At 34.4% G+C, this 25470-nt stretch overlaps 2 protein-coding genes across 2 annotated transcripts; one reads left to right on the top strand and one right to left on the bottom strand.

Annotated features, from left to right (window-relative positions):
• Positions 1-16132: 16132 nt before the first annotated feature.
• Positions 16133-17996, top strand: LOC143617376 (NAC domain-containing protein 7-like). Its single transcript, XM_077089957.1, has 3 exons — positions 16133-16304; positions 16630-16901; positions 17469-17996. The coding sequence occupies exons 1-3, from the start codon at positions 16145-16147 to the stop codon at positions 17994-17996; spliced, it is 960 nt and encodes a 319-aa protein (XP_076946072.1). The 5' UTR covers positions 16133-16144.
• Positions 17997-19632: 1636 nt separating this feature from the next.
• On the bottom strand, positions 19633-22877 carry LOC143617374 (thylakoid lumenal protein TL20.3, chloroplastic-like). The gene is made up of 7 exons (XM_077089955.1): positions 22761-22877; positions 22492-22672; positions 22376-22405; positions 21293-21399; positions 21077-21111; positions 20811-20939; positions 19633-19912 (listed from the first exon to the last, which is right to left on the bottom strand). Exons 1-7 carry the CDS (start codon positions 22867-22869, stop codon positions 19721-19723), a joined length of 783 nt encoding a protein of 260 aa, XP_076946070.1. The 5' UTR covers positions 22870-22877; the 3' UTR covers positions 19633-19720.
• Positions 22878-25470: the final 2593 nt, after the last annotated feature.

Genomic DNA, 25470 nt, shown 5'->3' with positions numbered 1-25470 from the left:
TGAAAAGAAAGGTAATGGTCAATTATGCAAACGAGAACAAAGATGAAGAGAACGACGACGAATATTAGTTATATTTTGATTAATTTAAGTTGTTATGTTTTCATTATTTTTTTTATTTTAGTTTAAATTTTAATTTTAGTATTATTATTTATTCTATATTCTATTGTGTTTTTTAACTAAATAAATAAATAAATGCTTTAGAAGCCACTGGGGCTGCAAACCATAGAGGGGCATCATAGCTTGGGTCTTTAAAGCCCCCGGTGCTCACGTGACGATGACGTGACACTGTGGAGGGGCTTTAAAGCCCCACCACCATAGTGAACAACCTTAGGGGGTGTTTGGGATTTTTATAAAAACTCTTTATAACTTTTCAATAAATTAATAAGTTGCAAAAGTGTAACTAATTAACTTATCATTCTCATACCAAAAGCAAACCCAAATGTCTTATTACTTTTCAATAAGTTATAAGTAAGTAAAGTAAACAATCCCTAACATCCCCTAGACCAAATGACATGATTCCTGATTTGAAGGAATCTAAAACATCTAGCAGTGATGGTAGTAACTAGTAACCCTATTGCTACCAATGAGACATCTATTACTACTAACAAACCTAAAAGAAGTATTAGAGTTAGAGTAGCTAAATCAAGATATATATGAAATTGAATCTTATCAATATTGTAATTGTTGGGTTTCTATAGAATTTATAAACTTAGTTAACCATTTAACTAGTCACAATTAAGGCGGAAGCGTGATATCTACAAACTAAACATATGTATCCATGTGTTTATATATGTATATATTACAAGTCTATATAATATATGTTCATGAACAACCTAGTTTATCCATGTCATTAGATTACCAATAATCTATTTACTAGAAACCCGAAGCAAGGATCAAATGATACGGAAAAGCTAAACTATCAAGCTAGTAAATACTTACATTCTTAACCCTTTAAGAGTTTAGTAGATGGTTGAAGAAGATGATGATGTGAATGTTAGATTTTCAAGGAAAACCCTCAAACGGAATATACCCCGAGCCTCCAACACACACCGAGCTATGCTAGGAAGCTTGAACACAAAAAAAAACGAGACCCGAGCCCTTCTTTTTCTTTTGGCCGTAAACAAGAAAGAAAGAAAGGAAGTTATGTTTTTTTATGTTACTTGAAAGTGTTTATATATTTTTGATCATGATCTTTTCTCATCATCACATACCATCATACTAACATGGTGTTAGGTTTTGGTTAGGTTTTGGTTAAGTAAAATACACTCAACCTTGTGACAAGAAATTGACCAAGATATGGGGTGTGGGGCCCACCCTAAAACCGGCCCCAATAATAATTTTTTTTTTTTTTTTATTTTATTTATTTTATACTTTATAAAATATATAAACACCCCATCTTTTATAAACCATTTTATAAAAGAATACATAGTTAAATAATCATTCCAATAATAATTATTTGAATAAATAAATTAACCGATTAATTTATTTAACACTTTCAAGTAAATATTCAGAAACCCGAATTTCTGAATGTATCGTGTTCTGTATTTGTCTTATAGATCTTATCTTAACAAATACATAATTGGTGTGTGTCTAACTCGTTATTGGGTATGACCCGACTTGGATCAAACATGACTAGCCACATTAACCTAATTATGTGTCTCGGGCATACGGTATTCCAACAATCTCCCACTTGCACGTGACTCATAAGAAGTTAATGCTAATGGTGAATACCGCCTAACAACAGGTCACCACCCCTAGTGTGTTTGACTAAGTGCCATTCAATAACATCATCCCCTTCAAGTCCATACTTGATATGATATAGGTAAGTCTTATCATTACATCTCTTTGTTACTAGATGTCCTGTCAAATCGAAGAGACACAGAGTGATCATTCTCTCAATGATTTAACTTAACAGGCCTTAGACATCTAAACTCTCAACACATAAGAGGAACAAATCCCATCTTGACTGCATACATCCTTGTTGACATCTCGTATGATATCTGAGCTCTTTCTTTTACGTCATCGTGTTACCGAAAAACAAAGAAGAGAGTCAAGTTATCAGACTTGATGAGAAACCAGATCCAATATGCATCTCAGGTCAAAGGACACAATGATACTCGCCTTTACTCAAGGATTACTTATGATCAGTTGCACTAACTCCATGCAGTGATCCTTGAGAGCGGATCATGTCCAATATTTGTGTCCCACAAATATCTATGAACCTTGGTGGCAAACCTATGCCTTATATTCATCACATGAATATCAACCAATCCGGGTTCATAATAGTCTTACCTTCATACTTGTTCCCACAAGCATGATCGACTACGGACGTTTAGAACAACATAAGTCATTCATGGATTAAACATGCAAATATAGAACATAACTCATTGAATAATTAAAACATAATTAATTTCATGAGATACCCATTACATTCGTTCTTATACAAACACTAAACACAGATTAAATCCACTCACTAGAATACCGAAGTCCTAATGCACAAACATGACCCTCATGCTTTGGCCTATCGAGGAGCTTCGTGAGTGGGTCCGCAATATTTTGATCGGTATGAACTTTATGAATACATATCTTTCTCTTTTCAACTTCATCCCTTATGTAGTTGAATCTGCGCTCAATGTGCCTCGTTTTCTGATGAGCACGAGGCTCCTTGATCTGTGCAATAGCACCCTCATTGTCACAGAATATCTCTAGGGGCTCCTGAATGGAAGAGATAATCCCTAGATCCATGATGAACTTTTTCATCCATGCAGCCTCTTGGGCTGCCATTGAAGCGGCGATGTACTCAGATTCTGTAGTGGATAACGCGACAACATCCTGCTTCGAACTCTTCCAAGAGACAGCGCCTCCATTCAAAATGAAGACATATCCCGACTGTGATCGAGAATCATCTCGGTCAGTTTGGAAACTCGCATCCACGTAACCCTTTACGACGAGTTCCTCCTCACCAGACCCATATATTAAAAACATATCCTTAGTCCTTCTAAGGTATTTTAATATATTCTTGACAGCCATCCAATGACTGTCATCTGGGTTGTGCTGGTATCTACTCGTTATGCTTAAAGCATACGAGACGTCCGGTCTGGTGCACATCATTGCATACATAATAGATCCTATTGCCGAAGCATAAGGAACATGCTTCATCCTATCCTGCTCTTCCTTAGAGCTAGGACTTTGGGATGAGCTCAACACGGTTCCTCTAGGAATAGGTACCAAACCTTTCTTAGAGTTTTCCATCCTGAACCTTTTCAGGATTTTATCAATGTACGCACTTTGATTGAGTCCGATCAATTTCCTTTGTCTATCCCTATAGACCTTTATTCCCAAGATATATGTCGCTTCTCCAAGATCCTTAATTGAGAAACGACTACTTAACCACGCTTTAACGTTTTCCATACTTGGTATATCATTTCCAAATAAAAGTATATCATCGACATACAAAATAAGGAAAATGATTATACTCCCACTAGCCCATTTATACACACACGCCTCATCACCGTTTTGGACGAAACCAAACGCTTTGATTTCTTCATTAAAACGATGATTCCACATCCGTGATGCTTGTTTCAACCCATAGATTGATTTCTTTAACTTACAAACTTTATCAGGATTAGATGGATCGACAAAACCTTCAGGCTGAACCATATGGACATCTTCCTCAAGATATCCATTTAGAAAAGCGGTTTTGACATCCATTTGCCATATCTCATAATCAAAATGAGCTGCAATGGCAAATAATATCCTGATCGACTTAAGCATCGCGACCGGCGAGAAGGTTTCATCATAATCAATCCCTTGAGTTTGCGTGAAACCTTTTGCTACAAGTCGTGCTTTGTAAGTATCTAAATTTCCATGCATATCGGTCTTCCTTTTGAAGACCCACTTACATCCAACCAGTTTGGAGTTAAGTGGACGATCAACCAATTCCCAAACTTGGTTATCGTGCATGGATTGCATCTCGGCGCTCATGGCTTCAAGCCACTTGTCACAATCAGGTTGTGACATAGCATCTTTGTAGGAGATCGGTTCATCCGAATCGACCAAGTAGCAATCATCCACAAGAAATCCATATTTCTTGGGAGGTCGACTAATCCTATTAGATCTGCGAGCAACGTGTGTATGATCAACCATTTGATCATCTTCAACATCCTCGTGTTGAAAGCTAGTATCGACCAATTGTGTATCATCCAGTGATTCTTGAACCTCTTCAAGTTCCACTCTCCTTTCACTAGGTCCTTCCATAAGGAACCTAGTTTCTAAGAAGTATCCTTTGCGTGAAACAAACACCTTTTGTTCACTAGGATCATAGAATATATATCCTATATCATCCTTTGGGTATCCTATGAAGATACACCTGATGGATCGAGCCTCAAGCTTATTTGGGGTGTCACGTTTAACATAAACTATGCATCCCCATACCCTTAAATATGAAAAGGATGGAACCTTTCCATGCCACACTTCATAGGGTATTCGATCCACCTTTTTGGTCGGGGCCATATTCAAAATACGAGCCGCTGTGAGTAGCGCATATCCCCAAAATGATGGCGGTAGTGAGCTTCGTGCCATCATTGATCGAACCATGTCCAACAGTGTTCGATTCCTCCTCTCGGATACTCCGTTATGTTGAGGAGTTCCAGGAGGAGTGAGCTGTGAAATAATTCCACAATCTCTAAGATGACTTTGAAAAGCTTCACTTAGGTATTCGCCTCCTCTATCGGAGCGGAGTACCTTGATTGTTCGGTCGAGCTGATTTTGTACTTCATTTTGAAATTCTTTGAACATTTCAAAGGCTTCATGTTTGTGTTTCATTAGATAAACATACCCATATCGACTAAAATCGTCGGTAAAGGTAATGAAGTACCTTTCACTATTCCTACTAGTTGGCTTGAAAGGACCGCATACATCCGTATGTATGATACCTAACAAATCCTTAGCCCTTTCATTTGTACCTTTGAAAGGCTCTTTGGTCATCTTGCCTTGAATACAAGATTCACACTCATCAAACGAACCTAACTCGTTTGTTTTCAAAAGACCTTTCTTTTGGAGAGTATTTATACGATTCTTGTTTATGTGTCCAAGGCGACAATGCCAAATGTAGGAATCACTCAAATCCTTTTTGAGTCTTTTAGTAGAAGTTTGATATAATGAGCTATTTAAGGTATTATCATGAACCAATTCATAAATACCGTTGTTTGGTACAGCTTTAAAATAAAAGATACCATTAGATGATACATGCATTTCTGATCTTACAAATTTAAAGTCAAAATTACATTGTCTAAGAAGGTGCACAGAAATAATGTTCCTAGTCAAACTAGGAGCATACAAAACATTTCTCAAAACAACTTCCAAACCACTTGGAAGCGATAAAGTGAAGTCTCCTCTAGCGACCACGTGCACCCTTGCACCGTTGCCCATGAAAAGATTCACTTCGCCCTTCTTTAAGTCTTCATTCTTTTTGAACCCCTGCAACCAATTGCAAATATGAGTTCCACATCCGGTATCCAATACCCATGTGTTAGAAGAAATAAGATTTAGCTCAACATTAATCATAAAGACATTACCCGAGGTATGCGCCGCATTCCTCTTGTCTTTTAGCTCTTTTAGGTAGACCGGGCAATTGCGTTTCCAGTGTCCGGTCTCCCCACAACCAAAACAAGGATCATCCTTATGACCCCTCGGTTCCATAACCTTTTGTTTCTTTGCCATAACCGGTGATTTGCCCTTACCCTTAAGATGCATAGGAGGACCCTTTCTTTTGGCTACTTTAGCCTTAAGATTGGGTTGAGATCGATTCTTGGATCTACCTTCATTGATCGCAAACATGGGTAAAACCCTTTTGCCCATGCTCGCCTCGGCTGTTTTAAGCATTGAGTGAAGTTCTCCAATGGTTTTGTCCCATCCGTTCATGTTATAATTTAACACGAATGTGTCGAACCTTTTCGACAAAGAGTTAAGGATCAAATCCGTTGCTAACTCTTTTGAGATGGGACAATTGAGCTTGGCGAGGCGATCAATGTAACTTTTCATCTTAAGTACATAAGTTGAAACTGGTTGATTATCATCCATTCTACATGCATGCAAGGCTCGAACCGTTTCGAACCTTTCAACTCTTGATTGCTTAAGGAACATTTCCTTAAGTTGAGTAATCATGTCGTACGCATTATGGTTTTCGAAATCCTTTTGGATTTCGGGAACCATAGTCGCCAACATGAGGCATGACACTTGAATGGAATCTTCCGTAAGTTTGACCCAATTCATATATTCGACCTCACTTCCCTCTTCCGGTTCTTCGGGGATAGGTGTTTCCAAAACATGATATAATTTTTCTTGTTTTAGAACAATCCTTAAATTTCGGAACCAATCCGAAAAGTTATTGTGGTTAAGACGGTCTTTAGCGAGAATAGATCGGAGAGAGACATTTTGGACGTTAGGGATTATGTTGTCGTCGACGTGTGCGGCCATCTGCAGAATTTTAATTAAGTTCATTTTAGTGTTTTACCTTTTTAATTATTAATACCCTTTTTATATATATACCAAATATAATTAATAATTAAAATCTAGAATCCAACGATAAACCCGACTCCGGTTAGGTGACCTTTTTCCCATTGTCGGTTTATCAAGGTAGTTATTCATAACAATTGCAAACCCTTTTGCAACTTCTAGAGTTTATGGGACCGGTTCGAAATCATATTTCGTGTCGGCATGTTTATCCCATCAACACCTATTAGACCCCATGTTTGGGTGACCCTCTTCACATGGTTCTAATTTAAGTCGTCCTACTTGTATCAACTTGTAATATTAACATACAAACGGTTAGGTGACCTTTTTCCCATTTATATGCCAATATTACCTTAACATATTAATTTACTCTTACGCGGTTAGGTGACCTTTTTCCCACTAAGAGCTTACTAATATGTTAAGCGTTATACAAAAGGATGGTGTTTAACTTATTATCCTTAATTTTAAAAGGGATTTTTAGTTTTAATAATTCTAGTTGTAAAACTTTAAATCATGTTCTAACATGCATTTAGTAACACGATATTTTGAAACCATTTTTCAAAATTCTAATTTATAATAAAGCCATTTTATTATGGGCGTGAGACGGCTAGTTAATAAATCCATTTTATTAAACTATGTGTCACGTAATTACCGATAATTATTAGAACCCATTTTATGCTTTGTTAATTAATTCTATGTGACGAAGTTGATATCCTAATATCTAACAACCACACAATCAAACAATCAATTAATTAACAAGCATACACAATTATACTAGACACGAGCCACTAAGTTAGACCACACTTGTTAGCCGAAACAAGTGTGTATCTTAGGTCCGATCCTAAGGGACACATGACACATGGATGTTGTAGCTCCCACTCGATCCCGCATCCAAATGCTTCGAGCATCTTCTTCAACCCCGTTGTGATCCACTGGGCTTGAACTTGGGCCTTAGCTTCCATAAGCTTCCATTTGGGCTCAATTGGTGGGCTTAGGTCCTTTTGGGCTTGAATCCCTTAATGGGCTTGTGAGACCCATTATCACCATACCCGGCCCAATTAGGCCCAAACTTCCAATTTTGCAATCTTCTTTATATTACAAAACAAATGTCCTAATACATTTTTCTATAAAATAAAGATATTACAAATAACCTATTTATTACATACCCATATGAATAAATAATTACAAAATTACAAAATTGCCCCTAATTAATTATTACAAACCGAAACTTGAATAATTAACTACAATCACAACATCAACCACAAACAAACATCCACTTGGTCTACGGCTCGGTCTAGTATTAACAAACATAACCCGTTATGTTTTAGGAACCCGTTCCAAAACCCCTTGACTTTATCGGGCCTAGCCCAACCCATTTGGGCTTGACCCAATAACTAGATTATGGGCTTCGGCCCATATGTGCAAAACACATGGGCTTCGGCCCAATTAAAAAACTCATGGGCTCGGCCCATTTAACCAAAAATGGGCTTCGGCCCATATAGCTTTTCCCTTTTATTTCCGGTTAGCCCAATAACCATATCCAAGTGGGCTTCGGCCCAAAATCACCCGATTTGGGCTTTGGCCCATATAATCGGTTTTATATTTTTTTTTTTTTTTTTTTTTTTTTTGAACAAAGCCAAAAAATATAACAAGATTAAATACAAAAAAATATGCATGTTAATTTTTGTATAAAATCTTTCAAGGGGAAAAAAATATAAAACCGAAAACCCGAAGCTTAGTTTCCCGTATCCCGGCTCTTGATGCCATTTGTTGGGTTTCTATAGAATTTATAAACTTAGTTAACCATTTAACTAGTCACAATTAAGGCGGAAGCGTGATATCTACAAACTAAACATATGTATCCATGTGTTTATATATGTATATATTACAAGTCTATATAATATATGTTCATGAACAACCTAGTTTATCCATGTCATTAGATTACCAATAATCTATTTACTAGAAACCCGAAGCAAGGATCAAATGATACGGAAAAGCTAAACTATCAAGCTAGTAAATACTTACATTCTTAACCCTTTAAGAGTTTAGTAGATGGTTGAAGAAGATGATGATGTGAATGTTAGATTTTCAAGGAAAACCCTCAAACGGAATATACCCCGAGCCTCCAACACACACCGAGCTATGCTAGGAAGCTTGAACACAAAAAAAACGAGACCCGAGCCCTTCTTTTTCTTTTGGCCGTAAACAAGAAAGAAAGAAAGGAAGTTATGTTTTTTTATGTTACTTGAAAGTGTTTATATATTTTTGATCATGATCTTTTCTCATCATCACATACCATCATACTAACATGGTGTTAGGTTTTGGTTAGGTTTTGGTTAAGTAAAATACACTCAACCTTGTGACAAGAAATTGACCAAGATATGGGGTGTGGGGCCCACCCTAAAACCGGCCCCAATAATAATTTTTTTTTTTTTTTATTTTATTTATTTTATACTTTATAAAATATATAAACACCCCATCTTTTATAAACCATTTTATAAAAGAATACATAGTTAAATAATCATTCCAATAATAATTATTTGAATAAATAAATTAACCGATTAATTTATTTAACACTTTCAAGTAAATATTCAGAAACCCGAATTTCTGAATGTATCGTGTTCTGTATTTGTCTTATAGATCTTATCTTAACAAATACATAATTGGTGTGTGTCTAACTCGTTATTGGGTATGACCCGACTTGGATCAAACATGACTAGCCACATTAACCTAATTATGTGTCTCGGGCATACGGTATTCCAACAGTAATAACATTGAGGAGGATCCAAGAACCAAAAGTGAAGCTATAGCATACGTGATGTTGCTTTTTATAAAGAAGCAACACAAGATGAGATGAATTGTGTTATGTAGAAAAACACACATACAGTTATACACTAATAGATCTACTGTCTAGTTGAATCCTTTAGTTTGTAAATGGATCTATATGAAGAAGCCCGGCACCATAGATAAGTCTAAAGTCAGATTAACTATCCAAGCCTTTAGATAGGGAGAAGGTATTTACTACTTTGATATATTAATTACTCAAGTGCTATTAGGTTGTTGATTGCTCTTACCCGGTGATATACCAAATAAATGTGAAAGTTGCATTCTTGCTAGGAATTAGATGACGAATATATGTGAAACAATCACCTGAAGGATTTGTTGTAGCAGATATTGTACATAAGATGTATAAACTAAAGGAAGACATTGTATCATTGTCACATTTTCATTAAGCTAACACGTGTAAATTAGTCTACTGTGCTACTAATGTCGAGGTGTTGAGTTTTAATTGGTTCAAGAACTCGATGTTTATAAAACAATGTCGAAGTGTTTAATTCGATGATTTCTTATTAAAACTATTTTGTATTATTTGTATGCTATATAAAGAAGATGATAAATAGATAAATGTCCAAATATAATATTGTTAGTATTGTATGTTATTCATACATCCATATACGGTATACATACTATACTTACATATCCAATCCAATCCAATCCAATCCAATCCATTCCAATCCTTCAAATTTCAAAGGAAACTATTTAAAGAAAATCAACTTTAGAAATACACAAAATTATATAAATGAAAAAGAAAGAATAAGATCTGGATCTTTTTCTGTACATTTTTTAAATATGATCTTTAGATTTACCGAAACGGTTGTGAACGATTCGGTAGGATGTCACCTATCTTGATGTAGATTATTGCACAATAAAAATATGGGGAAAAATAAAAATTATATAGTAAGAAAAGTATGCCCCACATTGTATTCATAGTTGACTAAGGTTTACTCCATTCTCTTTTCAAAGTAGACATACATTACATATACAACATGTATTTATAACATTCCAAATATATTATTATTGTAAAAAAAAAAAAAAAAAACAACCCATCATACAGGTCTACAGTTTTTGGAAACAATAATATCCAACTTGTATGATCACTTCTTCAAAAAAGGGAAAACATGTGAAAGAGGTTTTCAAATAAAGGGAAAATGTAAAAGAGGTTGATGGTGTTATATACTTATGTGGTAAACTTACATAAACAGTAAAATTCTAGAAACCAGATAAATAAAAATGTGGGTGTCATTAATCTCACTTTGACGGGATGATAGGATTATTAGTGTGTAGAACATGGGGTTAATAGTTCAATTATTACAGAACAAAAAATCAAGAAATGAACACAAGAATTTAACATAGTTTTCTTTCATTTCTTGACATAGTTTTCTTTTTTAGTTTTTAAAACCTGATTTATTGTTGAAAGGTTTCTAAACAGATTTTAAGTTTTATATGTAAATTACATGTAGCTATTAGATTTCCATTTACAATGTTAGCCACTCTCATAAAACTACGGTGTGATACAATTCTTAAAGTTGAGCTCCGCAATAGTTTATTCGCACATTCTAACGTAATATAATAAAATAATATTTCCATATTATTTATATATAAATTTGTAAAAGATAGAAATTGTCTGTCTAAATGTCCGTCTTTTCCGCTGGTTTACTTAAGTGGTGGTGAGATATGGACACACCAATGTTGCGGCAATCTCTACTTGATGGTAGGGAGGGCGCTAGGCGGTGTCCATTCCCTCCGGTCTGTAATGAAGTTTAGTATGATTTCTTACTTCGAACCCGAGACGTGGCCATCAACCAACATGCCTCACCACCATGCCACAAAAAAATGCATTAAAGGGTTGAACCTCACGCAAGAGAAACTATAACAAATGAACGGTAAATTACTTTAGATTTATATGGTTATATATTGAAAACTCATATAAATAATAGGTTTGATAAATCCCGACATAAGTTAGATTTAAACATTTGATTTGCCGATTTTAACAGGCTTATCATAGATCGGTGAAACCGGTCGTTACTCATGTATACAAATATACAATCCAAATTTAAACATGTCCCATGTGGCCTTTGTTTGGACACGTAAGTAAAAGCTGACAATCTTTTCATTTTGAGTCACTTCTGTGGGACCCAGACCTTGACCAACCTAGCTGGCCGACACGTGTAATTTAGTTAATTGTTGTTTGTGTTTAAAACCGCAGGATGTTGACAACAGTCGTGGTCCAAGGATACTCCAGGTTGCCACGTTTACTCTTGTTAATAACCAATGTGGTTGATAAGTTAGTGCGATTTGGCTATGCGTGCAGATTAGTTAATCAATGCTTTTACTTTTGGAAAAAGTTCACTAATATAAATTAATTTAATAAAGGGTAGTCTTATGAATTATTAAATAAACGACAAATCAAAATCATATATGGATATAAAAACTAATAATTTTTATAAATTTTTGTAAAACTTTCTTTAATATCATATCATGGTTAAAACAATAAATACAACAAGTCCGAATCATCTAAAATTTTCAATATTTTGTGTTATTAATTCATTATGATGCGCTTCGCCATACTTTGTTTAAATATATATAAGTGTTGGTTATGTTCAATAACGTTGAAGATATGAGAAAAGTGTTAAGAGACTATGATACTTCACGTCTCAGGCATAAAACCTAAAATTTTGACAGAGTTAACACGAGAGGGTGACACACTGTTATATGTTATCACATCTTTATAACGATTACCACACGGTGTTAAATGCACCTCAGTTTAACACACTTAAATTTGCTTTTTAATATAGTTATTATGTTATTTTCGAGTTGCATCTAAAAAGGTTCTCTTAATTTTATTGTATTATTTATATAAAAAATAATATTGAGGTTTGAAAAACATAGTGGAACTATAAAAAGCATAACAATGAGTGACTATGACCTTCTTTTCCCCTCCTTGACATAATGCAAGATATAAAAGAGGAGTGAATGCTTTCTTTTTGGTCATTTTTTCATCTGTGAATTGTTAATGAATTCATCTCGTTCGTCGACTTTATGTAATCTAATATTTCTCTCACGCATCAGTTCTATTACAAGTTATCAAACCTATGAATCTATTCACTATTTTTGATTTGTGATTTCTTAGGCCTTGAATCTAGTAAACAAGACAGAAATAGACGAAAAATTCGAATGAATAAGTGTGTTCCTGAGTCTTGTTAAAGGGGAGAAAGTAAAAGAAATGAAAGGAAAGAAAAGAATTGATGTGTTCCTAAGTTTTTTTTAAAAGGAAAGAAACATCAAGTTGTGTTCCCAAGATTTATTAAAGGGGGGAAAGGAAAGAAAGAGGAGGAGAAAGAAAGAAGAAAAGTAAAGAAAAATCTTTCTTTTCATTTCGGAAAGAATTGAAAAAAAAAAGAAAGAAAAGAGGAAAAGGAGAAGAAAGGGATTTCTTTGTCCGTTAACTAAACTCGGGAACGTACACAGCGTCAATGGATATCAACTTGCTTTGTAGCCATCAATTACCTTAGCTTAATCATTGATACTGATACACAATTTTGTCGTACTCTTTATATTTTTAGGGTACTTTACAGCTACCAAATTATATATATTGGAAACTTCTTTGGATGTAACTGAACAAGAAAAAAAAAACTCAAAACACATACAAGATATCTTCAAGTATATATGATTATTATTGCTGTTATTTACTTAGAAAACCCTAACAAAAACAAAAACGATTCAAGCAAAAAGATGAATCTCATTGAAATCATATAAAGAACCTAACAAACTAAACTATTTAGAAAATCAAGACTCTGAAAATCAAAGATGATAATTCTTGACGTAATCTTGAATAATGAAGTGTCTCTACTGAGGGAGGAAACGCCCCTCCTTCTCCATTGGTTGCGCAAAACCTCTACTAATTATAAAGTAGCATAATGAGGCTTAGGTACCAAGCACACATTAATTTTAGCCTAATTTTCTCTTATAATCTTTCATCTCATTCATCTTAATTATTCATATGCCATCAGGCAAAATCATTGTAGCGATTATAAAATAGTCAATTTTCTCTTCTAATCTTCTAATCGATTATCTCACTCATCCTAGTTATCTATGGTCCATGGGTCAAAACTATTTTGACAATTGGGTTATAAAATAGTCAGAAACTTAAATATAAATATTGATTAAAGATCAAGCAAGTAGAAATATGAAAGTTAAACAAGTAGAAGATAGCCAAGAACAATCTTTTCTAGGGTTAGTTTGTTCATTCGATTCCACTTTTTTTCCCATGGACACTATATGTTGCATTGTTTAGGGTAATTAGTAGACATAGTCTAAAATTATTATTAATATTGGATGACAATGGGAATAATTGTAATAAAACAGATATAAAAAGATTTATTCAAATTTATAAATTTGAGATTTTAGACTTCTTATTGTTTGTATTATATATTTCATTTTTGTTTTACCTTTAATTTATTCCTTTATTTCAAATAACGGATCTTATTTGTTTTTTAACATTTAATAAATCCCGTATAATAATACACGGATTTATAAGCTAGCTAGTATCATATATATTAAAAACTTAAACAAATAAAATTATAATTCAAATGAAAAATTAAACTTTAAAAGATGTAAAAGCTTTGGGGGTAGCCCTACACTAGTACTAGATATTAGAGCATTTAAAATGAGGTGTTTTAGAGTTTTTTTTTTGTTTTTTTTGTTTTTCTTTATTGTTGGAGTTATTTTCAGGAGATGTTTTAAAAGAAGTTCTTCACCAAAACCATAAAAAATAAGTTGGAGTGGGCCCTTTTGCAGATGGTGAGGCTAGGTGGGGGGTTGGGTAGTGGATAAAAAAATAATAATATTTTGTTAAACGTAAAAGATGGTGATGATACAATAATGTTTTTAAGTGTTTTTAGGATTTCTTATTGGTTGAGTTTTGAGTGTTTTTAAAGAGTTATGATTTTATGAAGTGAAAACTGAATATATATATATATATATATATATATGTTTTTAAGTGTTTTTGTAATGTTAATTTAAAGTGAAAGACCCCAAAACAGGAAGTCTTGTTGAACATTCTTTTTGGTCGGGGTACATGCATGTGTGGGTGTGGGGATTCTTTAGTGATCCCATGCCATCGCATTCTTAAACCTCACTCATCCTTCTCTCTCTTCCTGGCAACATAAATATCTGAATGATAAAGAAAGAAAGAAAGTGGCACAAAAAAGATTAAAAATCTAGTTGCATATATATATCTTTATAAATATCAGTGTGGCACGTCAACATCAGTTGCTGGTGGTGGGTGGTTCAGTATCTTACCGCCGCATCATCATCTTCTGCAAGCTTTTCCGACAATCCAGCTTCATCTTCCTCCACACGCAATAAACCTTATAAACCAAGTGACAAACATCGTCTTCATTCTTTCACTCTGCATATACTCAATAGGGTTTTGTGATCATTTTGTTGTGAGTGCAAAAAGATATCAAAACCCTTTTTTCAGCTTCTTACAATATTAAGAACAAAATCAGTTGGAACCAAGAACACCACTTCCAAGGTTTCTTTGATATTCTTGTATATATCTTGTTCATTTTAACAAGTTTGTAAAGTTGTGATCAGATTTCTAACTTATTAGTTATTGATCTTCTTGCTATAATATCTCTATGAGCAAAAACAAATTTTGCCTTCCTTTTAATTGCAAGAACCTATTTTAGTTAAATGTGCATGCTATATATGTGCATGTATAAATCTGAATAATATTTCCATGTTCACAAAGTAAAGTTCTTGTATATTTTGCAATTTTCACTTTTGTAGAGTGGTGGAATACTTGAGTACTAACTTCCAAAGAAAAGAAAAGGAACACTAACTAGTTTTACCTTGATAGGTTTTTTATGTGAATTGCATGGCAAATAATTCTTGCTTGTTCATTTGTCACATGATATTTACTTCTATTGCATACAAAGTTTCTTGTTGAGCTTCTATGTTAAGATTTATTGGTGACCAGTAGAAATTGTGAAAGCTTTAAGAGCACCATACAATGATGCATTGCATTTCTTCTTCTTGACACAAAACATTAGTTGCATTAAGCATAGACACACACGTATACGTATGTGTGTCTGTGTGTGTGTAGATGCATATACACACACATTCATTTTTCCTTGTTGATCGAGGGACAATCAGGAAATTATTTTTGTTTTCAACATAATGTGTTAGCCTTAACTGTGTTATCAAAGTTTGATATAAAGTTTAGATTCTGCTATGTATATATTAGAAAGTATGTTTAGTGTCTATTATGTATTTACTAATAGGGAGTGTTTAATTATGTAAAGATTGTAAATTGGAACGTAGGGTTGTGTCATTGTTGCGTTGGACCATCGCGTTTGTATATATATCCGATGCCTGTAAACGATAAAGGGTGGATGAACCCTATTTGATTATAGAAGATCGAGATTATTGTTCTTAGTGTCTTCTATATATGTTCTTGGTTGTAAACCTGTGTGTTTGAATACCGGTTCAACATGATGTTGAAGGTTAGCATTTTTATGTCTGCCCTCTACTACATCTTCTTTTCATTAATTTGTGCCTAGATATTCTTTCTTGGTTGAGTTATTTTGTTAACTAAATTCTGGCATGCATGGTTAAGCTAGAGACTGTTGTAGATTGGTAGTTTTCATACTTCATTTTGCTTCTGTGTCATGTTATTTCTGCTCTTTTTAAAACTCAATGCAAGATTATATATTTCAACCACTGAAAATTGATAGTGCATATTCTGAATTGCAGGTTTTCAACCATCATATTAAAGTTGCAGAATATGAATAACTTCCCACATGTTCCACCTGGTTTTAGATTCCACCCAACAGATGAAGAACTTGTAGATTACTACCTCAGGAAGAAGATTGCATCAAAAAGTATTGATCTTAATGTTATCAAAGACATTGATCTCTACAGGATTGAACCGTGGGACCTTCAAGGTGCTTTAGTTCACCATCTACCAATTTGGCGGTTCACTAATAGAAAACCGAACGAAAAGGGTCACAAATTAGCAACTGAAACTATAATTTTTTGTATATGAGATCCGGTTGCAGATACATGAAAAGATATAACTCGTATAAGTAGCATTAAAAATAGAATATGGCTGCAATACCCGGTTTTCTAGTGGTGGTTACTGAAAATTTGCACAATCAGTTGATACGCTGTGTTGTTAGCTACGACTGGTATCAACTGATTGTGCAAATTTTCTGACCCCAAAGTAAACCCTTGTGTAGTTTTTTTTAAACATTTTCTATTATTGAACAGATTTATGCAAGCTAGGAACTGATGAGCAAAATGACTGGTATTTCTTTAGCTACAAGGATAGAAAGTACCCAACCGGAAATCGCACGAATAGAGCCACAAAAGCGGGCTTTTGGAAAGCCACGGGAAGAGACAAGGGCATTTACTCCAAGCATAATTTAGTTGGCATGAGAAAGACCTTGGTGTTCTACAAAGGACGAGCACCGAATGGAGAAAAATCAGATTGGCTCATGCATGAGTACAGACTAGAAACAAATGAAAATAACACTACTCAGGCAAGCTTTCACATATTTTTTTGTAACGCCCGTTGCTTTCTTTTGTAAACGCAATCGCATTCTCTAGTCCAATTTCCGTTTTTGTTTCTGTATTCCAGATTTATCCATTAGGTCAGTCTAGTTGGTTCTTTGCACCTAGTTTTGGTGTAGCAGCTATATTTCGATTTATCCTCTTTTTTCAAGGATTTCATAACTGGACATTGAACCCATTTCATATGATGGGAGTTGCCGGTGTATTGGGCATAAATTTCGTTACGAACTTAATATGGTCTTAATGTTCATTAGGAGGAATTTAAGCAATTTTTATATATAATCTCAAAAACAAAGCTGACATGTATATAAATGTTTATAATTAACCTGGTTCTAGTTTTAGGCAAACATGAAGCTTTTATTGAGCTTTTGATCATGTAATGTCTGTTATCATTTTCCTGTCTTGAAAGAAAACATGTTCAAAAGTGATGCTGCTTTAATTTGGCTTTTTTCTTTATTTTTCTTGGTACTTATTTTCAAAATCAAGAGGTTACTAATTTACAGTAATGAGTGAAGTAATGGTCTTGTTTGCATCAGGAAGAAGGATGGGTTGTATGCAGGGCATTCAAGAAACGAATACCGACTGTACGTAGGACGGATGAACAAGATTCGTTGTGCTGGTTTGATGATCAAGTCTCATTCATGCCAAATTTTGAATCACCAAGAAGGTTAGCCCACCCATACACTTCAAATAGTTCATACCATCACAATTTCTCCACCAAATCCGAGCTCGATCAGTTGCATTACAACTTGCTTCAAGATCACCCCTTCCTTCAACTTCCTCAACTAGAATCTCCCAGCATTCAACATCCTCCCACTGCCAATTTTCAGCCCACAACTCTGCAGCAGAACATCAACATGCTTTACGGTAACGGTGGTGAACCTGATGAAGTGACCGATTGGCGGTTACTTGATAAATTTGTCGCTTCACAGCTTACTAATGATCAAGAACCTTCTATGACTGAGCATATGCACCTGCTTTTAAGCGAGTCTAAGAGGGATGAAACGGCCTCAGAATGTGCTTCAATATCCACATCTACTTCCCAGGTTGATCTTTGGAAGTAATCAACTAACTGTCGGTGCATTGTTAAGTAGATACAAATGTATGTAATTCATATAACACATCTCTAATGTATGCCTGTGTGTACTTTGATTGTTTGGTTTGTTAAGACTAATTAACAAAGGAATGGAAGTGCTTAATGAATGCATCCTTTGTCTTTGTTGCAGCTCAAAAGCTTAAGCTTGATGTTTTGTTTCTGTTTTAAATTAATAACACTACTTCTCTAGATTATTTGCTTCTTTAATATTTTACACTGTCTGTAATCTGTATGCTCATTGAGGATATTTAATTAGTATTACATTGATGTTGCACACACAAGAAATAAGAGTACAAGAAGATACATGATCCAGAAAACTTACTTCATTGAATAGCAACTTATGGAAAATTTGTACCTGATTAGGCGGTTAGCCGGTTAACACTTACTTAGGGTCACCGGTAGATCCCTGATCCTCCGTTCAGCTGGTGATTTTAGTGTAACAAGTATCGTGTCATTTTAGTATAACTTAATTCACTTAAGATTAAAAAAAAGAAATAAGAATAAACATTGTAATGAGATAAGAAGGGTGAAGTATGCGCACACTTATTCAAGACTATTATGATTTTATTTTACCTAGGAACCTCTATGGTTCTATGAAGCGAACCCCTAAACCATCATAGGGGATTCCAAGGAGCATCGCCCCTTGGTGAGGTCAAAGGGGCAATGATAACCCCCTGGAATTTGTTTCTTATATGCATGGCCGATAAAAATTGAGTTGCATGGAAATGTTCCTTCGAACGCTAACTAAGATAAGTAGCAACTAGGATCATCAATGGCAAACAGATTATCAGTGATAAAGTTACTGATATTAACATGATAAAGTTTCCATTATATATCAATCAATCAATCAATCATGCCTAGTAAAATCCCACCGACAGCAAAGCTATAAGTAGGGTCTGGGGAGGGTGGGATGTAGGCACACCGTACCTCTATCCAAAGGAATAAAGAGGTGGCTTCCAGAGAGACCCTCGGCTCTAAGTACATGTGAATGAAGCAAAATAAAGGAAATCAAAGTTTAACAGTTATATAAAAACTACTACTAATTATAATAATATTAATATTAAGATCACAGTTTAACAGCTATATAAAAGCTAATAATAATTATAATAATAATAATAATATATGTAAGGGAAATACCATTATGGTATGTGACCTAAATAAGTTAAGTCTAAGCCCTAAGGTATTCAATTCTCTCTAAAAATCCTTAACTTTAATTCTACTTCTCCACGAATTCCTATCCTCAACCATGTTTTCGGAGAGGTTTAGGTCTATCAAATCATGCCTAAAGTTTCCATTAGAGATTTGTAATTGCTATTATTGATTAACTTGCAAAATTTATAACCGCCGACTGTAATCTTTTATGATGAGTTGCAACACTTCAACCTAATCCTTGATTTGCTTAAACCCACAAAATTAGAGCTTTGTTTTTCACGGGAAACGTACACATTCTCATTCTTTGTAGAACTGTCTTATACATGATTCACAATATCCATCTTAGGTGATCTAGTGTGATTTGACTTCCTTGGTCTAACTTGGTAGCTAGCCACCTTCAGATGCAAGTCTTATAGGGCTTAAGAAGGTAATATAATATACTGATCATCATTTATAAGTTACAACATCCATGTGTATGCATTTGTAATTTGTGTTGAATATTATTAATATACATGATATTTTAGTGAAGTAATTGATTAATTACTTCACATCACAGAGTCCAGAGGCATCATCGCAAAATCCATCACGATCTAGAAGTTTTGGTGGTGGAGCACTTAACAATGGGGAAGAAGGGCTACCGTAGGCATTACGCCTGCTGTTTCCACACCCTAAACTTGTTCGTGTGCTAACTCCTGTTGTTGGATTTGTTCCACTTGCATACTTGCAAAGAGCCTACAAGTATCCAAAGATTACTTGAAACCGTGACATAGTGAGAGAATCAAAACTTTTCAACATGAGTCACGATAAACTTTTTTTAGGTTCGAGTCAACTAATTTACTCTATAGAAAATTTAAAGGTCAAAGTGTCAAACTACATGAAATATACAAACGTTGAATACTAAAGTCAACGAGCCCAGGAAACTCATATGAATGGCCATTTTGACCAACATTTTTATAAACATAACCACCAAATTAAATTATATCATGTATACTAAGGTGTGAGTTTCTGGCATGACACAAACCTAACACGAAATTTGCGGGTTTGCGTTAGTCTAAACTCTAAATGGTTTTGGTCGGCTACTGGTCGATCCTGCAAACACATTTACTTAAACTGGTTGTTTTCGTGTTAACATGACGGGTTCACGGTTTGACCCCTTTAACTCACTAACTTAATTTTTCAGTCTTTCTAAAATGTGTTTTATATAATAAGTTAAACCATTTTAGCAACTTTAATGACAAATTAAGAACTTTAAAAATAAATTGCCATAGTTTAAGCGCATTGCTTCTAAAATATAAAATAATATAAATTTAGAATTTCGGAGTATTGATATGTAAAAGAAGTTAAATATAACTTCTTTTCAGGTTAAACGAGCCCAATTCAGGTTCAAGTCGTGTTCCGGTTCGACCTGTCAACCCGCAAACATGCACCGATTAGAAGCCCAAAGGTATTACGTATACCCATAATCATAATCACCCGACCCTCTAGTTCCACCCATGAAGTCAAATAATCAGATGTATCAAAATATTAATCCAAAGAAATAAACTATGTCAAATAATTGCAACTATCGAAGTATTAGATTTGCTTATAATGACAATTATAAATTAATCACAAAATCAGTTTGAGAATTGACCTGTTTTTGAGGAAGATCCAAAACAGCATCACTAAAGTCAGCACCTTCAATAACAGCGCGTCCAAGATCACTACGGGTGAGAACTGTTCTTACAAGGATGGCATTTGTGAGATTTGCTTCATTTAAGACCTAGTGCCACAACCAGAAACCAGAAATAAAAAGAATATTAGACAAACCAAGGTTTATACAATATAAATGTTTGTGATTGTATTTGAAGTTTTATAGAAATATAATTTCATGCTGCCAAAGTATAGGCAGGGGGTTACCATGCGATCCATCAGCGTATCACTCAAATCCGCCCTTGTAGCAAACATGATCAAGACTTTAATTAGATATCATGGAGTACACGAGTTTTTGTCTAATAGGCTGATTTTAATTATTCATTTGTTAGAATTACTAATGATATAACTTTTGTTTGAAATTTGTTTCTTGAAAACAATATTGATATATCAAACTGTTTTGAGGGATGAAGTTTTTCTTACCTGTAAAATTTGCTTTGTAGGCTACTGCTTTCTCAAGATATGCACCATTGAACGTTGACCCGCTAAAATCCGATTCTCTCATATCAGCAGATGTGAAATTTGCTCTCCTGTGACATACATTTTCTTCAAGTAAGCATAAACAAAAGATTAAAAAGAAATTCTTCTTTTTTATGAAAGAAACTGAATGAAAATTCAGCAAATTATTTGCCAAATTGGCTTGTTTACTTCATAGCCATTCCAACCTCCATAAATTCTTTTTGAAAAAAAAAAACCAATCATGTGTCAAATTGGCTTGTTTTATGATCAATAGAAAATTCATATTTCATAGTCATATCAACCTCCATAAATTTTTCCTTTTTAATGAAAAATCAGCCAATTATGTGTCTAATGGGCTTGTTTTATGCTCAATAGAAAATTCACACTTCATAGCCATTGCAACCTCCATAAACTCTCTTCTTTTTGAACAAAATATCAGCCAATCATGTGCCGGACTGGCTTGTTTTATGCTCAATAGAAAATTCATACTTCATAGCCATTCCAACCTCCACAAATTCTTCTTTTTGAAAATAAAATATCAGCCAATTATGTGCCAAATGTGCCAAATGGGCTTGTTTTTTGCTCAATAGAAAATTCACACTTCATAGTCATATCAACCTCCATAAATTCTTCTTGTTGAACAAAAAATCAGCCAATTATGTGCCAAATGGGCTTGTTTTTTGCTCAATAGAAAATTCACACTTCATAGCCATATAAACCTCCATAAATCCTTCTTTTTGAATGAAAATTTAGCCAATTATTTGCCAAATTGGCTTGTTTTACGCTCAATAGAAAATTCAGCCATTTTAACCTTTAGAAATTCCTTCTTTTTGAATGAAAATTCAGCCAATTGTTTGCCAAATTGGCTTGTTTTAAGCTCAACAAGGAGTCATATCAACCTCTAGTGAGCATAGAAGTAGTTCATCATTTGTTCAACAAATTACATTACAGTATTACATCTTTACTATCTCTAATTATTTAACATAATCACAAAACTTAAATAATCAATGCAAATGTACAAACAAATCCCCAAATTCAACAAATTACCTGAAATTCTCATTAACATGAACTGCTTTCCTGAAAAGAAAACCACACACATTTCAATTAACCATTCACTCAATCAAAATAACACATTTCATACTAACAACTTTCAAAGCTCTAACCTAAGGTCAGCCGAACCGAACTGAGCAGCGGATCCGATACCGAACTCACCACGAACATCCGCCTCAAACTTATTAAGATCGGCCAAAGCAGACATATCGGAACTGAACGTAATCACGGCAGCTGCCAATGCAGTGGACACCAGAGCCTTCCAGTTCTTCGGCTTCGAACGGTTGGTATTATCTGAAAAATCACACCTGAAGATCAATCGAGCATGCTTTCAACAATTGAGATTCAGTTTCGTTTAGGAAGAAGAATTGAATTGGAATACCTTTGGTAGAGATCGAATTGTGTGGATTTAAACGGCATGTTATGGATTTTGATGGAGGATTGTGTGTTAGGGTTTTGATTGGTAGTGATGAAGCTGAAGTGAGCGCCATTATCTGTTGTGTGTACGGAACTACGGATGATGGAGGTGTAACAGAAATGGATTAGGGCAGCGTGAGAAGCACGTGATACCGCCGGCATAAATTTCGTTGGGGTCGGTTAAGTTTGTTATGGTACCGGTGCTAAACTAAAAATTGAATTTGTAACCGACAAGAATAGTATTGGTACATGTACATCTTATGATAAAAGTGACATGAATTGGGTTGGTATCGGTTAGGTTTATTACTGTTGGGGGCGCTAAACACCGGAAATATATTGGTAAACGCTCAGAATGTTAGTGACAATCGTATAACTTAATTAAAAAATAATAATAACATATCTAAAACGATTTTTATTCGGTTGGTAAAACGTGGACGTTGTGGTGACGAGTCAATACAATTTGGTTAGTATCGGCTAGGTTTGTAACAGTACCGAAACTAAACTAAAAGAATAATTTCATCATGTTAACATATTTAAAAATATTACTTAAAACACAAAAGAAAGTATTTTAAATTTGAATTGTGTCACTTTTAGTTACAAGTATAATATATTTGTAGGCAGTTAAAAAGAGTAACTTAAAAATTGTATGAGACTCAGTTTGATTACATGTAACTTTTCAGTTTAAACTATTCACAAATTTTTGAAAAACATAAGAGTGTAGTTTAGGAGACAATATTTGATGTTCTCAAAAAGGTTCAAATCTCTCGTTGTTACAATATGTCTTATGGTTGGTTTGTTTCGGTTGCACGTCCGAGCGTTGATACTTTTCAACTAAAATAATTGTTAATGTTAATCAATAATTTTCGAATGATACGGATATTTGATTCAATCTTTAACGATAGACTTAGGTGTTCTTAATTTGAATTTAAATTTGCTACGGTTTCAAATCATCCATGTGCTTTGTGGTGCATTTGCCAAATTTCATCAACCTTAATTCTTGTGTTATGGATGAAAATGAAGAAAGTATCAACATCCGCATCAGTCTTAACTTTAGTTTTAGCAGTTCTTGATTGTGATATGAAAATAATCTTATTTAGAAAGAAGCATATAAGCTGAGCATTTAATTCATCTAAGTTATGCATACAAATCACATATGACAAACACGTGATTTGCCTTGAATCATGGCTTCATTCTACTAAAGCTTTTAAAGAGTCGGTCTCAAGGAACTAATTACTCGTTTGCACTCCTAAGTTGATTAAGTCAACACAAACTTTGAATGGGGCCACTGATGGTTGGGAAAAAGTTAGTTATTTACATATATTAATTAGTTTATTTTAGTTAAATAAATGAACGAACATTGGTACTTCAAGCATTGTTATGTGTTATCAGGAACTTGGAAGTTATGGAGCTTAACGAGGGTATTTACAGGCTTGGAATGAAGGCTTAGAAGTGAAAGATTGGAAGTGCACGCATTACGAGGCATTAAAGTGAATTAAAGGATTTTTCTGCTGAAAAGTGCATCTTCGCGATACGCGAAGTTGCAGGAACAGAGCCCGACTATTTTGTCCTTCGCGATACGCGAAGAAGCAAGCCAGAACATCTTCGCAATACGCGAAGATGCTCAAAGTCCGCAAAAATTAGGGTTTGCCTTATATAAACCCCTTAACCTCCCTATTCGGATTATTACGACTTCCAGAGGCAAAAGAGGCTGCTTAGGACGATTTTCCACCATTCCAAGGCTTCCGGTTCATCTCGGGTTTGCATGTTCATCAAGATAAGTCATTTAATCGATATGTCGATCTCGGCTATCCCGTGTTCGTTCTAGGCTAGGTTTTTGTGTATTTTAACTTCTGACCAGATTCATATGCTTAATGTTTATGAGCTTGATTGAGTTATTGCCTTAGTCTTGCTTAATTCTTAATTGATTATTTAAGCAATTTGTGTTTGGGATTATTAATTAATACCTCACTTGTTTGGTTGTGTTCATCAACATTTAGGGTTTAAGCTCTTGTGTCATTGGACTAGTTATCATCAAATATTGTATCTTAATTGGTTTTAACAAACATAAGTTGGTAATTAGGTAAACCGAGTTCAATTGTGTCATCAATTCGGTTAGGGTATCGTTTGGCATCACAATCAAACTACTAGGTTTAGTAATTATTGCGTAATCAAGATAATTGAATCTGGGATTAAGTTGAAATATCACATTAACCGAACCTAGAATGAATGCTTTTTATTAATATTGTTTACAAAGTTTTCTAAGTAATTGTTTAGTTTTAATTAATCTTTTTTAAAAACCACTTGACGTCGTCTGTCCGCCTTAGTTAATAATTAATTTAGTAATATTAAATTAGCACTTTCCTTGAGTTCCAGTGGAGACGACCTTACTTACCCGTACTTATTATAGGTATTTAAGTATTTTTAATTGATTGTTTGACTAGACCGCGACAGCCTACGTCAAAATGACGCCGTTGCCGGGGACGTATTGTTATATCGTTTCTCAGTTTGCATAAACATGTGTGTTGGAGTGTTGGGTATTGTTTGATAATTCACAAGTACACATGGCTTTTTTAGTTTGGAAATCTTCTTAGTGTGTATTAAATTAATACACATGATTTATAAAGAACAAGAAAATATAATAAAACTTACGTATTTTCTATTAGAAATTTTAAATG

The sequence above is a fragment of the Bidens hawaiensis genome, unplaced genomic scaffold (genome assembly GCF_021521415.1).
Source record: "Bidens hawaiensis isolate Kalapana, Puna unplaced genomic scaffold, B.hawaiensis_p1.1 tig00054130_1, whole genome shotgun sequence".
NCBI classification, from domain to species: domain Eukaryota; kingdom Viridiplantae; phylum Streptophyta; class Magnoliopsida; order Asterales; family Asteraceae; genus Bidens; species Bidens hawaiensis.
This window is presented reverse-complemented; position numbering and strand designations above follow the sequence as displayed.

Coding starts and splice junctions, on each gene's coding strand:
- LOC143617376 (XM_077089957.1), top strand. CDS start 16,145: ATGAATAACTTCCCACATGTTCCACCTGGTTTTAGATTCCACCCAACA. Junction 16,305..16,629: donor TGAACCGTGGGACCTTCAAG/GTGCTTTAGTTC, acceptor ATTATTGAACAG/ATTTATGCAAGCTAGGAACT. Junction 16,902..17,468: donor ATGAAAATAACACTACTCAG/GCAAGCTTTCAC, acceptor TGTTTGCATCAG/GAAGAAGGATGGGTTGTATG.
- LOC143617374 (XM_077089955.1), bottom strand. CDS start 22,869: ATGGCGCTCACTTCAGCTTCATCACTACCAATCAAAACCCTAACACAC. Junction 22,406..22,491: donor TTCGGTTCGGCTGACCTTAG/GTTAGAGCTTTG, acceptor TTTTCTTTTCAG/GAAAGCAGTTCATGTTAATG. Junction 20,940..21,076: donor ATACGCTGATGGATCGCATG/GTAACCCCCTGC, acceptor TTGTGGCACTAG/GTCTTAAATGAAGCAAATCT.